Consider the following 12,357-nt stretch of genomic DNA (forward strand, 5'->3'; position numbering starts at 1 on the left):
TTCATTATATAGTGCACCACTATTGACCATAGGGCTCTGGTCAAAAGTAGTGCACTATATAGGGAATAAGGTGCCGTTTGGTACAGAGAATTAGTTAAAAGGAGATGGAGTGCTCCCTCTAGTGGGGGAATATAACTATCACTACTACCTCCTACTGGTTGTGGTCTGGTGCAAAATATACTAATGCATATAGAATTAATTTCCTAATGGATACAATAAAGTCATCAACATCAACATCATCCACCATAGTCATCATCGTCATCATTCAACATCATCCACCATAGTCATCATTCAACATCATCCACCATAGTCATCATCCAACATCATCCACCATAGTCATCATCGTCATCATTCAACATCATCCACCATAGTCATCATTCAACATCATCCACCATAGTCATCATCGTCATCATCCACCATAGTCATCATCGTCATCATTCAACATCATCCACCATAGTCATCATTCAACATCATCCACCATAGTCATCATCGTCATCATCATCCACCATAGTCATCATCGTCATCATTCAACATCATCCACCATAGTCATCATTCAACATCATCCACCATAGTCATCATCGTCATCATTCATCATCATCCACCATAGTCATCATTCAACATCATCCACCATAGTCATCATTCAACATCATCCACCATAGTCATCATTCAACATCATCCACCATAGTCATCATTCAACATCATCCACCATAGTCATCATTCAACATCATCCACCATAGTCATCATTCATCATCATCCACCATAGTCATCATCGTCATCATTCAACATCATCCACCATAGTCATCATCGTCATCATTCAACATCATCCACCATAGTCATCATTCAACATCATCCACCATAGTCATCATTCAACATCATCCACCATAGTCATCATCGTCATCATTCATCATCATCCACCATAGTCATCATTCAACATCATCCACCATAGTCATCATCGTCATCATTCAACATCATCCATCGTAGTCGTCATCACCATCATCATCCATCGTAGTCGTCATCGTCATCATTCATCATCATCCATCGTAGTCGTCATCACCATCATCATCCATCGTAGTCGTCATCACCATCATCATCCATTGTAGTCGTCATCACCATCATCATCCATTGTAGTCGTCATCATTCATTGTAGTCATCATCATTCATCATCATCCGTCGTACTCGTCATCCAACACCATCATTAAACCTTTAATTCATTATAATGCTCTAAATTGTAAAAACCTATCACAGATGGGATGGTTTTATATTTTCATGCTTATGAATAAACAAACATATATTTAAATAATAAATACATAAATAATCATTCAAATAAATAATAGTACTGGAAGCAACTTCCACTGTATGACATGATCTCTATGACCAGTCAAACCCTGAAGCAGTTATGTCTTTCACCATCTCAACACTGACAATCTCAAGTGGTTTAGTTGTTCTTTTTGAGCCTTTGGATGTGCCATAGCTTTGTCCCCTCTACCTGCTGTTTCCATGTCCCCCAAATCCATGTCTGGGGACTATCCAGGTGCATCATTCAGCCTACATCGTCACTAGTAAGCCGATTGTCAAATCTCACAGCGCCTTCTCATAGTGTTGCCGTATGTTGATTCCTTTGTGTATTAGTTCATTGTAAGAGATCACGTCCCCTGTAATCGTTGGTGTTGAATGGAACCAACATTGTCTCCATGATGCTTTGAATACAGTAACACAGCTGGGCTTCAGCCTAATGACAATGGAGGTGAGGACTTTCCATTGAAGGAGATCTGGGGAATGCTGGCTGCTCTCTCAGATCTCTCAGCCAACTCCTGGAATAAACAGTAGTACAGCAGGGTTATACGAGCTTCTCAATTAGGACTTTTTATCATTTTAGTTAGCAGACAGTCTTATGCAGAGCGACTAAAGATAGGTTCGCTCCAGTGGAGGCTGCCGAGGGGAGGACGGCTCATAATAATGTCTGGAACGGAGCAGATGCAATGGCATCAAACACATGGAAAACACGAGTTTGATGCATTTGATAACATTCCACTCATTCTGCTCCAGTCATTACCATGAGCCCATCCTCCCCAAGTAAGGTTCCACCAACCTCCTGTGGTGCATTCATATCCCTCTTCAGAACAGTGGTTCCCAACTCCAGTCCTCCAGTACCCCCGTCAGGACACATGTTTATTGTAGCCCCGGACAAACATGCCCGATTCAACTCATTGAGGGCCTGATGATTAGTTGACAAGTTGAATCAGGTGTTCTTGTCTGGGCTACAATAATAATGTGTAGCGTTGAGGGTACTGGAGGACCGGAGTTGAGGGTACTGGAGGACCGGAGTTGAGGGTACTGGAGGACCGGAGTTGGCAACCACTGCTTTAGAAATACACAGTGACAGAAATGACAGGCCATTCACTCTGTCCAATTCTATATTATTATTGAGTTTTCCGTTCATGTTTTATCTGAGCTCACCTTTTCACTCATCTCATGGGAATGGTGCAGGGACAGCTCTCTCTCCAGGTACATCCTCTGCTGTTCACTGCTGGCCAGACGACAGGTGAGCCAGGTAAACAGGATGGACACTCCGATGCCCAGGCAGGCCAGCACCATGATGGCCAGGTAGAGGGACGGCAGGGCATCAGGACGCTTTGCCACCACACGCACAAACTGGAAGTTTAGGATCCCACTGATCAACCCACAGATACAGCAGGCTGAAAATAGGATCATCTGAAGAGAGATTTAAAGCACATTTTTTGCAATTCTACACATTTTGCCATGGGGTGGAGAGACAGTTTTGCAGTTTAAAAGTTAATTTCATACAGTTCTACACATTTTGCCATGACTTGTGCCATGTTAATGATATCTGAGTGAGAGTGACTAACAAAGCAATTGGGGGCCCCCTGCAGGTCAGGGCCACTGAGCACGTGCCCTGCATGCCTGGTTGGTATTCAGGCATTATTACTATATGTTTAGATGGCTGGCTAGACTAATTTACCAATCTAAAAATGTTTCGCTGACACGGCTAATTGAGTGACTGTCAGTGACTGACAAAACAAGAGAGAAACTGCTGATGCACAACCACATGTTGAACTGCACCTTGTGTATTCTACTACTGTAAAGTTAACTGTCAACAGTAAGTTGAGATCCTGACTGAGCTCTCTAGCGGCCTGGGGTCCCAAGTGACCGCTTATGTTCCTTATGCAGCTGGCCCTAGGCAGTGGTGGAAAAAGTACCCAATTGTCATACTTGAGTAAAAGTAAAGATACCTTATTAGAAAATGACTCAAGTAAAAGTGCGTCACCCAGTAAAATACTACTTGAGTAAAAGTCTAAAAGTATTTGGTTTTAAATATACTTAAGTATCAACAGTAAATGCAGCAAGTGTGTTTAGTGAGTCTGCCAGATCAGAGGCAGTAGGGATGACCAGGGATGTTCTCTGTTTAGTGAGTCCCCCAGATCAGAGGCAGTAGGGATGACCAGGGATGTTCTATGTTTAGTGAGTCCCCCAGATCAGAGGCAGTAGGGGTGACCAGGGATGTTCTCTTGATAAGTGCATGCATTTGAAAATGTTTCTATCCTGCTAAGCATTCAAAATGTAAAAACTACTTTTGGGTGTCAGGTAAAATGTATAGAAGTAAACATGACATGGTTTTATTTAGGAGTGTAGTGAAATAACTGTAGGTACAAATATAAATAGTAAAGTATACAGATACCCCCAAAAACGACTTTAGTAGTACTTTAAAGTATTTTAACTTAAGTATTTTACACCACTGGCCCTAGGTGTGTTTCAAGCAGAAGTACAGTGAAATGCCTTTCTTGCCAGCTCTAGCCCCAACAATGCACTGCATGCACTGTACACTCTTAGAAAAAAAGCTCTCAGAAAAAAAGTTTGGCTTTGGCTGTCCTCATAGGAGAAACATTTTGGGTTCCAGGTAGAACTCTCAGTGGAAAAGGGTTATACCTGGAACCAAAGAACCCTTTTAGGTTCTAGATAGCACTTGTTTTTCTAAGAGTGTACCCACGTTAAATACGTCGTATTAAAATCAACTTACAATCAATCCTGACCTCTTCTTTGCACACACCATCCCACATAGTCCACATATGAGAAACTGGGGGGAAATAAGAAGTTATACCCTCCCTCCTATTAACAATAGAGGTAATAATATTGCAAATTTGAATTATTTGACTTACACAAATTCCGCTCCATATAGGAGAGGCATCCCCCAGCTGCAGCTTGTGAACCGACCGGACTCGGATGATGCCGAACACCCCGAGGGCGATGCTGGACGCACCGAGCCCCATCTCCAACACCGACAGTACCACCAGACTCCAGATGTTACATCTGTCCGGCATCACTCATTCCTTCACAGCGGGTCATTCAAGAGGTGGTGGTGGTCACCCCCTCGAACCACCCAAAAAGCAGCGAGTATTGACTTTTGCGCTAAAAGCATTAATCCATTAATCAAAATTACGCAGGTGGACTTTTGCGCGAGGGAACGTTTTCTATCCAGTAACCACCAAGTGATCCACCATGTAAGGGCTACTTACACGTTCCCTCTGAAAAATACTCCACTGTTAGACTTTATAAGGTATTCTAAATCATATCTTGTCATAGACTACATGGATTTATCAGGATTTGCTCTGGACAGCTCTGTGGACTTCTAGTATGCGTGTTTGATCTACTGTAAGACAGACACGCGTCATTCTCGCCAGTTGCCACCTTCTCAAAACTTTTCTTGCCCACAGCTGCAGTGCTCGCGACTCACGTGACTTCCTTGACGTCTTATAGCGCTCATGTGTGCAGTTTATATACATGAGGGTGATTTAAGGTAACTAGCTAGTAAGATTATATAACTAACGAATCCCATGAATTACCCCTAAGGAGATAAAAATAGTCATCTTAAATTAAACACCCATCAATGCATAATGCATAGGCTAATGCACAATGCATAATACTTGATATGTTTGATAATTGCATTTAGAAAATTAGTGTAATTTGTTTTAAGAGGAAAGTTATTGTCAATTGCATAGCTTGTATGGTCCAATGTTACAGTATATAGTTGAATGAATCCATTTTTGAATTTATTTTGTGCACATTATTACATATTATAAACTGGGTGGTTCAAGACCCTGGATGCTGATTGGCTGAAAGCCGTGGTAAATCAGACCATATACCATGGGTATCTCAAACATGTATTTTTACTGTTCTAATTACGTTGGTAGCAATAGCATTAAGGCACCTTGGGGGTTTGTGGTATATTGCCAATATACCACAGCTAAGGGCTGTATCCAGGCCCTCCGCGTTGCGTCATGTTTAAGAACAGCCCTTAGATGTGTTATATTGGCCATATACCACACCCCCTCGGGCCTTATTGCTTAATTATATTTAAACTGTAGTGTTAAAAAAAATATATGGCATTATGAAATATATGTAGTAGAATTACTTCCTGTGTAGTATAAGACCCAGTAACATGTTGTAGGGCTGGTTTCCCAGACACGGATTAAGCATGGACCTGGACTAAAATATTTGAATCCAAGAATAAGCATAATCTGTGTCCAGGAAACCAATCCTTAAATGTTGCATAATAATTGACAAACCCTTCCAACCTGATCCTTTACTCCAAGCCCTGGAGAACAACTCAGTCTGACATAGTAAGAGGCTTGCTATTTTTAGCACCTGCCACGATATAACATGAACACTTCCCTCTACAGAGGCAGACATTGATGTTCACACTGCTAAACCCTACACACCTACTCTCTGAATGAGATAACACTCCATGATCAGTGTGTGCATTTAACACTACTCTCTGAATGGGATAACACTACTCTCTGAAAGAGATAACACTACTCTCTGAATGAGATAACACTACTCTCTGAATGAGATAACACTACTCTCTGAATGAGATAACACTACTCTCTGAATGAGATAACACTACTCTCTGAATGAGATAACACTCCATGATCAGTGTGTGCATTTAACACTACTCTCTGAACGAGATAACACTACTCTCTGAATGAGATAACACTACTCTCTGAATGAGATAACACTACTCTCTGAATGAGATAACACTCCATGATCAGTGTGTGCATTTAACACTACTCTCTGAACGAGATAACACTACTCTCTGAATGGGATAACACTACTCTCTGAATGAGATAACACTACTCTCTGAATGAGATAACACTCCATGATCAGTGTGTGCATTTAACACTACTCTCTGAATGAGATAACACTACTCTCTGAATGGGATAACACTACTCTCTGAATGGGATAACACTACTCTCTGAATGAGATAACACTACTCTCTGAATGGGATAACACTACTCTCTGAATGGGATAACACTACTCTCTGAGTGAGATAACACTACTCTCTGAATGACATAACACTACTCTCTGAATGAGATAACACTACTCTCTGAGTGAGATAACACTACTCTCTGAATGAGATAACACTACTCTCTGAGTGAGATAACACTACTCTCTGAATGACATAACACTACTCTCTGAATGAGATAACACTCACATGTTCAGTGTGTGCATTCCAAATTGAACACTTCTTTTGACCATGACCCATAGGGCACTATAGATGGAAAAGGGTGCCATTTGGGACAGAGTGTGACAGTGAATGGGAAGGCTACAGTATAAAAGGCTCCCTCAACAAAAGTACTCATATCTCATTAATCTCAAAATGCGCTGCCTCACTAAATCTGAAAAGGCAGAGTGCATTCTTTCTGCAGGTTGGTTTTGCCTGGGGGCATTTTGGGGTTTTGCTCCTCTGGTTTCGCTGCTATGGGTGAAGTCTCTCGGGTGAATCCTCCCTTGGCTTGTTAACAATAAGTAGGCAGGCAACAGATACATTCCAGACAGTGTTCGTGTTCAGTTCACACAGACAGTCCATGTTTTTGGTGCTGACAGTCTCAGACAACCTGTTTTGTGTGTTTCTGTGTGTGTTGTTCTGTTCTTGCTCTACTGTCGGTGCAAGGAAGACACCAGGAGAAAGAACTTGTCAAGCAGCATTACTTTTTACACTTGACAAGATACAGTTTATGTTAACGCTGTTGATGTTAGTGTTGTATGAGTGTTGTATGTTGTATGTTATTGTATGATGTATAAGTGTTGTATGTTATTGTATGATGTATAAGTGTTGTATGTTGTTGTATGAGTGTTGTATGAGTGTTGTATGAGTGTTGTATGTTGTATGTTATTGTATGACGTATAAGTGTTGTATGTTGTTGTATGAGTGTTGTATGTTATTGTATGATGTATAAGTGTTGTATGTTATTGTATGATGTATAAGTGTTGTATGTTGTTGTATGAGTGTTGTATTATGTATGTATGAGTGTTGTATGTGGAAGAGGCTGCATCCTTTAGTCATGTTATCTTGTTCCTGAAAAAGAAACAGTATTCAAAAATACAAGCTACAGTTGTACTATTTAAAAAAATGGTTTTATTTATCCGTTATTTATTTATCTGTACTATTAATACAGTGGGTCCCTCCTAAATGGCACCCTATTCAATAGATAGTGCCCTACTATGGGCCCTGGTCAGAAGTAGTGCACTATATAGGGAATAGGGTGCCATTTGGGACACATACTGTGTGTTTGGAAATGGCCGTCATCTTTAACTGGCCGAGCAGAGGAGACACTGTCTGATGTGGTTGATCATGTGACGTCAATGAGTAGAATGACGGTGATTTACAGTAATGCCAACATCAAAACAGGGTCATGGGGATTAGCTGTGTGTCTTATTCAACGGGCGCCGACGATCTGTCACAGATTTAGGGGTCGACTCGGTACATTACAATATTTTAATTAACTCTGTAATCGACTATTAACTCTAACCTACTCTCAACATGTGCAGGAAGTTGCGTTACAGATGAGCACGGTTAAAAAACAGAACGCGACAGACATGTTTCACACATTTCTTGAGCTTGAGACATAACATCATTTAAATGTAGAACAGGTTCACACACTGTAACCTGACACCTCGGATTATGAAACATGTCAGGTGCGTCGTTTCATCTTCACAAAGGGAAGCTGCGTACCTCCGTCAGGACCTTCTCTTCCTTCCTGTTTACTTTAACTGAAGAAAACCCTGCCACTGAAACTATATTTAATCATGTAAGCTCAGACCTAAATAAATAGACAATATATCACTGTCTCTTCCTATATGATACTAAGAGAGTGATAGCCAGGCATGTTGACATCTCACACGTGACGATCTGTGCCGTCCCAGAGAGGAGGTGAGTGCATGTTACAGCCATTACCTCCATCATCACACTGCTCCCAGTAATGTGGAGTGTCAGAGCCAGCGCCATCTTAGAGAACAGCTCACCAGGTACAGGCAACACTACCTTCCTGGCTTCAACATGTCTAGTGAAGGGAAACCACAAAGTAACTATTACTGTACAACAATAACCTACATGGTGTTATTCTAAAGGCCCAGACCGTTAGATGCAGGGTTGAGTCAATCAATTCTGTTTGAACTTCCTGAATGACAGAAGATTACGGTGTAAACGTGGCTTTCATTTGTACACGTTCAAATGAGACATGGTGAAAGTGTTTCCTATGAAGCAGATCTCCCTGTCTATGGTGGTGACTGGTGATTGAAGGAAACTGATTGAAAAGGAAACTGATTATTTAAACAGATGAATCTGTTTGTTTTTTAAATAAATTGAGCAACCTGTTTCTTTATTGAAACAAGGAAGTGAATCAGAGGAATTGTCCCAGGAAGTGTAGACATGTCAATGACTAAATAGGCAGACATCCTGGCCTGTGGTGGAAATCCAGACTGACAGTAGTCTCTCTAGCCTGTCACATCAGAGAACTGTCATGACTTTGGAAGCTCAGGACGGTAGATTATGTTCAACCACACACTGTGGTTCTAGCTCTGCCTATGATGAAAATGTTTTAATGTTAATAGTGAGGAATAAATACTAAATGTCTCCTCTATGTTCCTCCTCTCTTCTCCTAGGAAACAGTCGGACACGAGCCAGATAACTGGACTGGATTTGGTGTCCTCCTTGTGTTACTGCCTGCTCACCCGGGCTTTAACCTCGCCCGGAAAACAGGACCTCTTTGTCTTGGGTTACGTCACATTGAATGGCCACCTAATTGATCTGAACGCTGGGATTCTTTTAAAAAATGTTTTATGAACTTTTATTTAAAACAAGGCAAGTCTGTTAAGAACAAATTCTGATTTATAATGCCGGCCTACCAAGAGACAAAAGGCTTTCTACTGGGACTGGCGCTGGAATAAAAAATAAAACTGTAGTACAAAACACACATCACAACAAGAGACACCACAACACGTCATAAAGAGAGACCTAAGACACCAAAACATTTCATAAAGAGAGACCTAAGACACCACAACACTTCATAAAGAGAGACCTAAGAGACCACAACACTTCATAAAGAGAGACCTAAGACACCACAACACTTCATAAAGAGAGACCTAAGACACCACAACACTTCATAAAGAGAGACCTAAGACACCACAACACTACATAAAGAGAGACCTAAGAAACCACAACACTACATAAAGAGAGACCTAAGACACCACAACACTTCATAAAGAGAGACCTAAGACACCACAACACTACATAAAGAGAGACCTAAGACACCACAACACTTCATAAAGAGAGACCTAAGAAACCACAACACTACATAAAGAGAGACCTAAGACACCACAACACTACATAAAGAGAGACCTAAGACACCACAACACTTCATAAAGAGAGACCTAAGAGACCACAACACTTCATAAAGAGAGACCTAAGACACCACAACACTTCATAAAGAGAGACCTAAGACACCACAACACTTCATAAAGAGAGACCTAAGACACCACAACACCACATAAAGAGAGACCTAAGACACCACAACACTTCATAAAGAGAGACCTAAGACACCACAACACTACATAAAGAGAGACCTAAGACACCACAACACTACATAAAGATAGACCTAAGACACCACAACACTACATAAAGAGAGACCTAAGACACCACAACACCACATACAGAGAGACCTAAGACACCACAACACTTCATAAAGAGAGACCTAAGACACCACAACACTTCATAAAGAGAGACCTAAGACACCACAACACTTCATAAAGAGAGACCTAAGACACCACAACACTTCATAAAGAGAGACCTAAGACACCACAACACTACATAAAGAGAGACCTAAGACACCACAACACTTCATAAAGAGAGACCTAAGACACCACAACACTTCATAAAGAGAGACCTAAGACACCACAACACTACATAAAGAGAGACCTAAGAAACCACAACACTACATAAAGAGAGACCTAAGACACCACAACACTTCATAAAGAGAGACCTAAGACACCACAACACTACATAAAGAGAGACCTAAGACACCACAACACTTCATAAAGAGAGACCTAAGAAACCACAACACTACATAAAGAGAGACCTAAGACACCACAACACTACATAAAGAGAGACCTAAGACACCACAACACTTCATAAAGAGAGACCTAAGAGACCACAACACTTCATAAAGAGAGACCTAAGACACCACAACACTTCATAAAGAGAGACCTAAGACACCACAACACTTCATAAAGAGAGACCTAAGACACCACAACACCACATAAAGAGAGACCTAAGACACCACAACACTTCATAAAGAGAGACCTAAGACACCACAACACTACATAAAGAGAGACCTAAGACACCACAACACTACATAAAGATAGACCTAAGACACCACAACACTACATAAAGAGAGACCTAAGACACCACAACACCACATACAGAGAGACCTAAGACACCACAACACTTCATAAAGAGAGACCTAAGACACCACAACACTTCATAAAGAGAGACCTAAGACACCACAACACTTCATAAAGAGAGACCTAAGACACCACAACACTTCATAAAGAGAGACCTAAGACACCACAACACTACATAAAGAGAGACCTAAGACACCACAACACTACATAAAGAGAGACCTAAGACACCACAACACTACATAAAGAGAGACCTAAGACACCACAACACTTCATAAAGAGAGACCTAAGACACCACAACACTACATAAAGAGAGACCTAAGACACCACAACATTACATAAAGAGAGACCTAAGACACCACAACACTACATAAAGAGAGAGCTAAGACACCACAACACCACATAAAGAGAGAGCTAAGACACCACAACACTTGATAAAGAGAGAGCTAAGACACCACAACACCACATAAAGAGACCTAAGACACCACAACATTACATAAAGAGAGACCTACGACACCACAACACTACATAAAGATAGACCTAAGACACCACAACACTACATAAATAGAGAGCTAAGACACCACAACACCACATAAAGAGAGACCTAAGACACCAAAACACTACATAAATAGAGACCTAAGACAACAACACAGCATGGCAGCAACACATGACACATGAACTCTGTCTCTCATGCTGCTGACCAGTCTGACAGAGAAGGAAAGAATACTGCCCCTGCAAGCTGGAGGAGTGATATCCATCCCTCTTTTTACGTGTATATGAAAATACATAGTAACAATTTCTTGTTTCCTCAGTGCAGAATGAGGAGTTGGTGTTGACTGTTACTGTACATTTACCACCATGTAGGGCCTTTTTCCCAGACAGCGATTAAGCCTATATAGTCCTGGACAAAAAAAGACTTTCAATGTAGATTCTCTGTTGAGATGTATTGTTAGTCCATTACTGGACCTAAACTGTGTCTGGGAAACCGTCCCATAGTGCTTAAAATGTAATATAGGATCTCAGCTATTGCCCCTTTTAAAGTGCACATTCAAGCGTTGGTCAGAGTCACAGAATCCCTTTTATAAATCAATCTAAAGTTTCAGTCAGTGCGGGCAATTGACTTCAGTGTATTCTCCACTCTGGTGTTTTACAGCACTCTTTGTGCCTCCGCCCTCGCATGGCAAAGTTTTGACTTGGTCAGCCTAATCTGGGATCGGCCCGGACTTCCATTTCAGTGCGGGAGAAATTAGATCGGCCAATTAATCCCAGAGTTTTATCCATCAATCACTTGATGTTTTGCCCAGTGAGATGTCGTCTTCCCATGTATAAATGAAGTGTCACAGCTCCATAATTAATCTACACTTGATGCTGGTCCAGTAACATGTCACTGGTCCACTATCTGGATGGAATATTACCAGGATATTGAATAAGACTGTTGTCTCTCTGGTGTCAACAACAGATGAACTAGAAATCACTTCAATGACAAGATATTTCACTAGTTATAATGTAACAGCCATTGTTTAAAACTATACAGAACATCTTCTTGCTTTAGGACTGTAAATGTATTAGGAAGGAGGTACATACAGTATATTATACAGTATATCA

At 41.0% G+C, this 12,357-nt stretch overlaps 1 protein-coding gene across 2 annotated transcripts; it reads right to left on the reverse strand.

The window, feature by feature from the left end:
• Positions 1-1,077: 1,077 nt before the first annotated feature.
• Positions 1,078-4,698, reverse strand: LOC118944471 (transmembrane protein 196-like). 2 transcript variants are annotated; one of them, XM_036964001.1, is made up of 4 exons: positions 4,176-4,698; positions 4,037-4,093; positions 2,458-2,712; positions 1,078-1,811 (listed from the first exon to the last, which is right to left on the reverse strand). In XM_036964001.1, the coding sequence occupies exons 1-4, from the start codon at positions 4,335-4,337 to the stop codon at positions 1,725-1,727; spliced, it is 561 nt and encodes a 186-aa protein (XP_036819896.1). In that variant the 5' UTR covers positions 4,338-4,698; the 3' UTR covers positions 1,078-1,724. The 2 variants fall into 2 exon arrangements, with proteins under 2 accessions (XP_036819896.1, XP_036819905.1); XM_036964010.1 differs by lacking the exon at positions 4,037-4,093.
• Positions 4,699-12,357: the final 7,659 nt, after the last annotated feature.

Source organism: Oncorhynchus mykiss, chromosome 3 (genome assembly GCF_013265735.2).
Source record: "Oncorhynchus mykiss isolate Arlee chromosome 3, USDA_OmykA_1.1, whole genome shotgun sequence".
In the NCBI taxonomy this organism is placed as follows: Eukaryota; Metazoa; Chordata; class Actinopteri; order Salmoniformes; family Salmonidae; genus Oncorhynchus; species Oncorhynchus mykiss.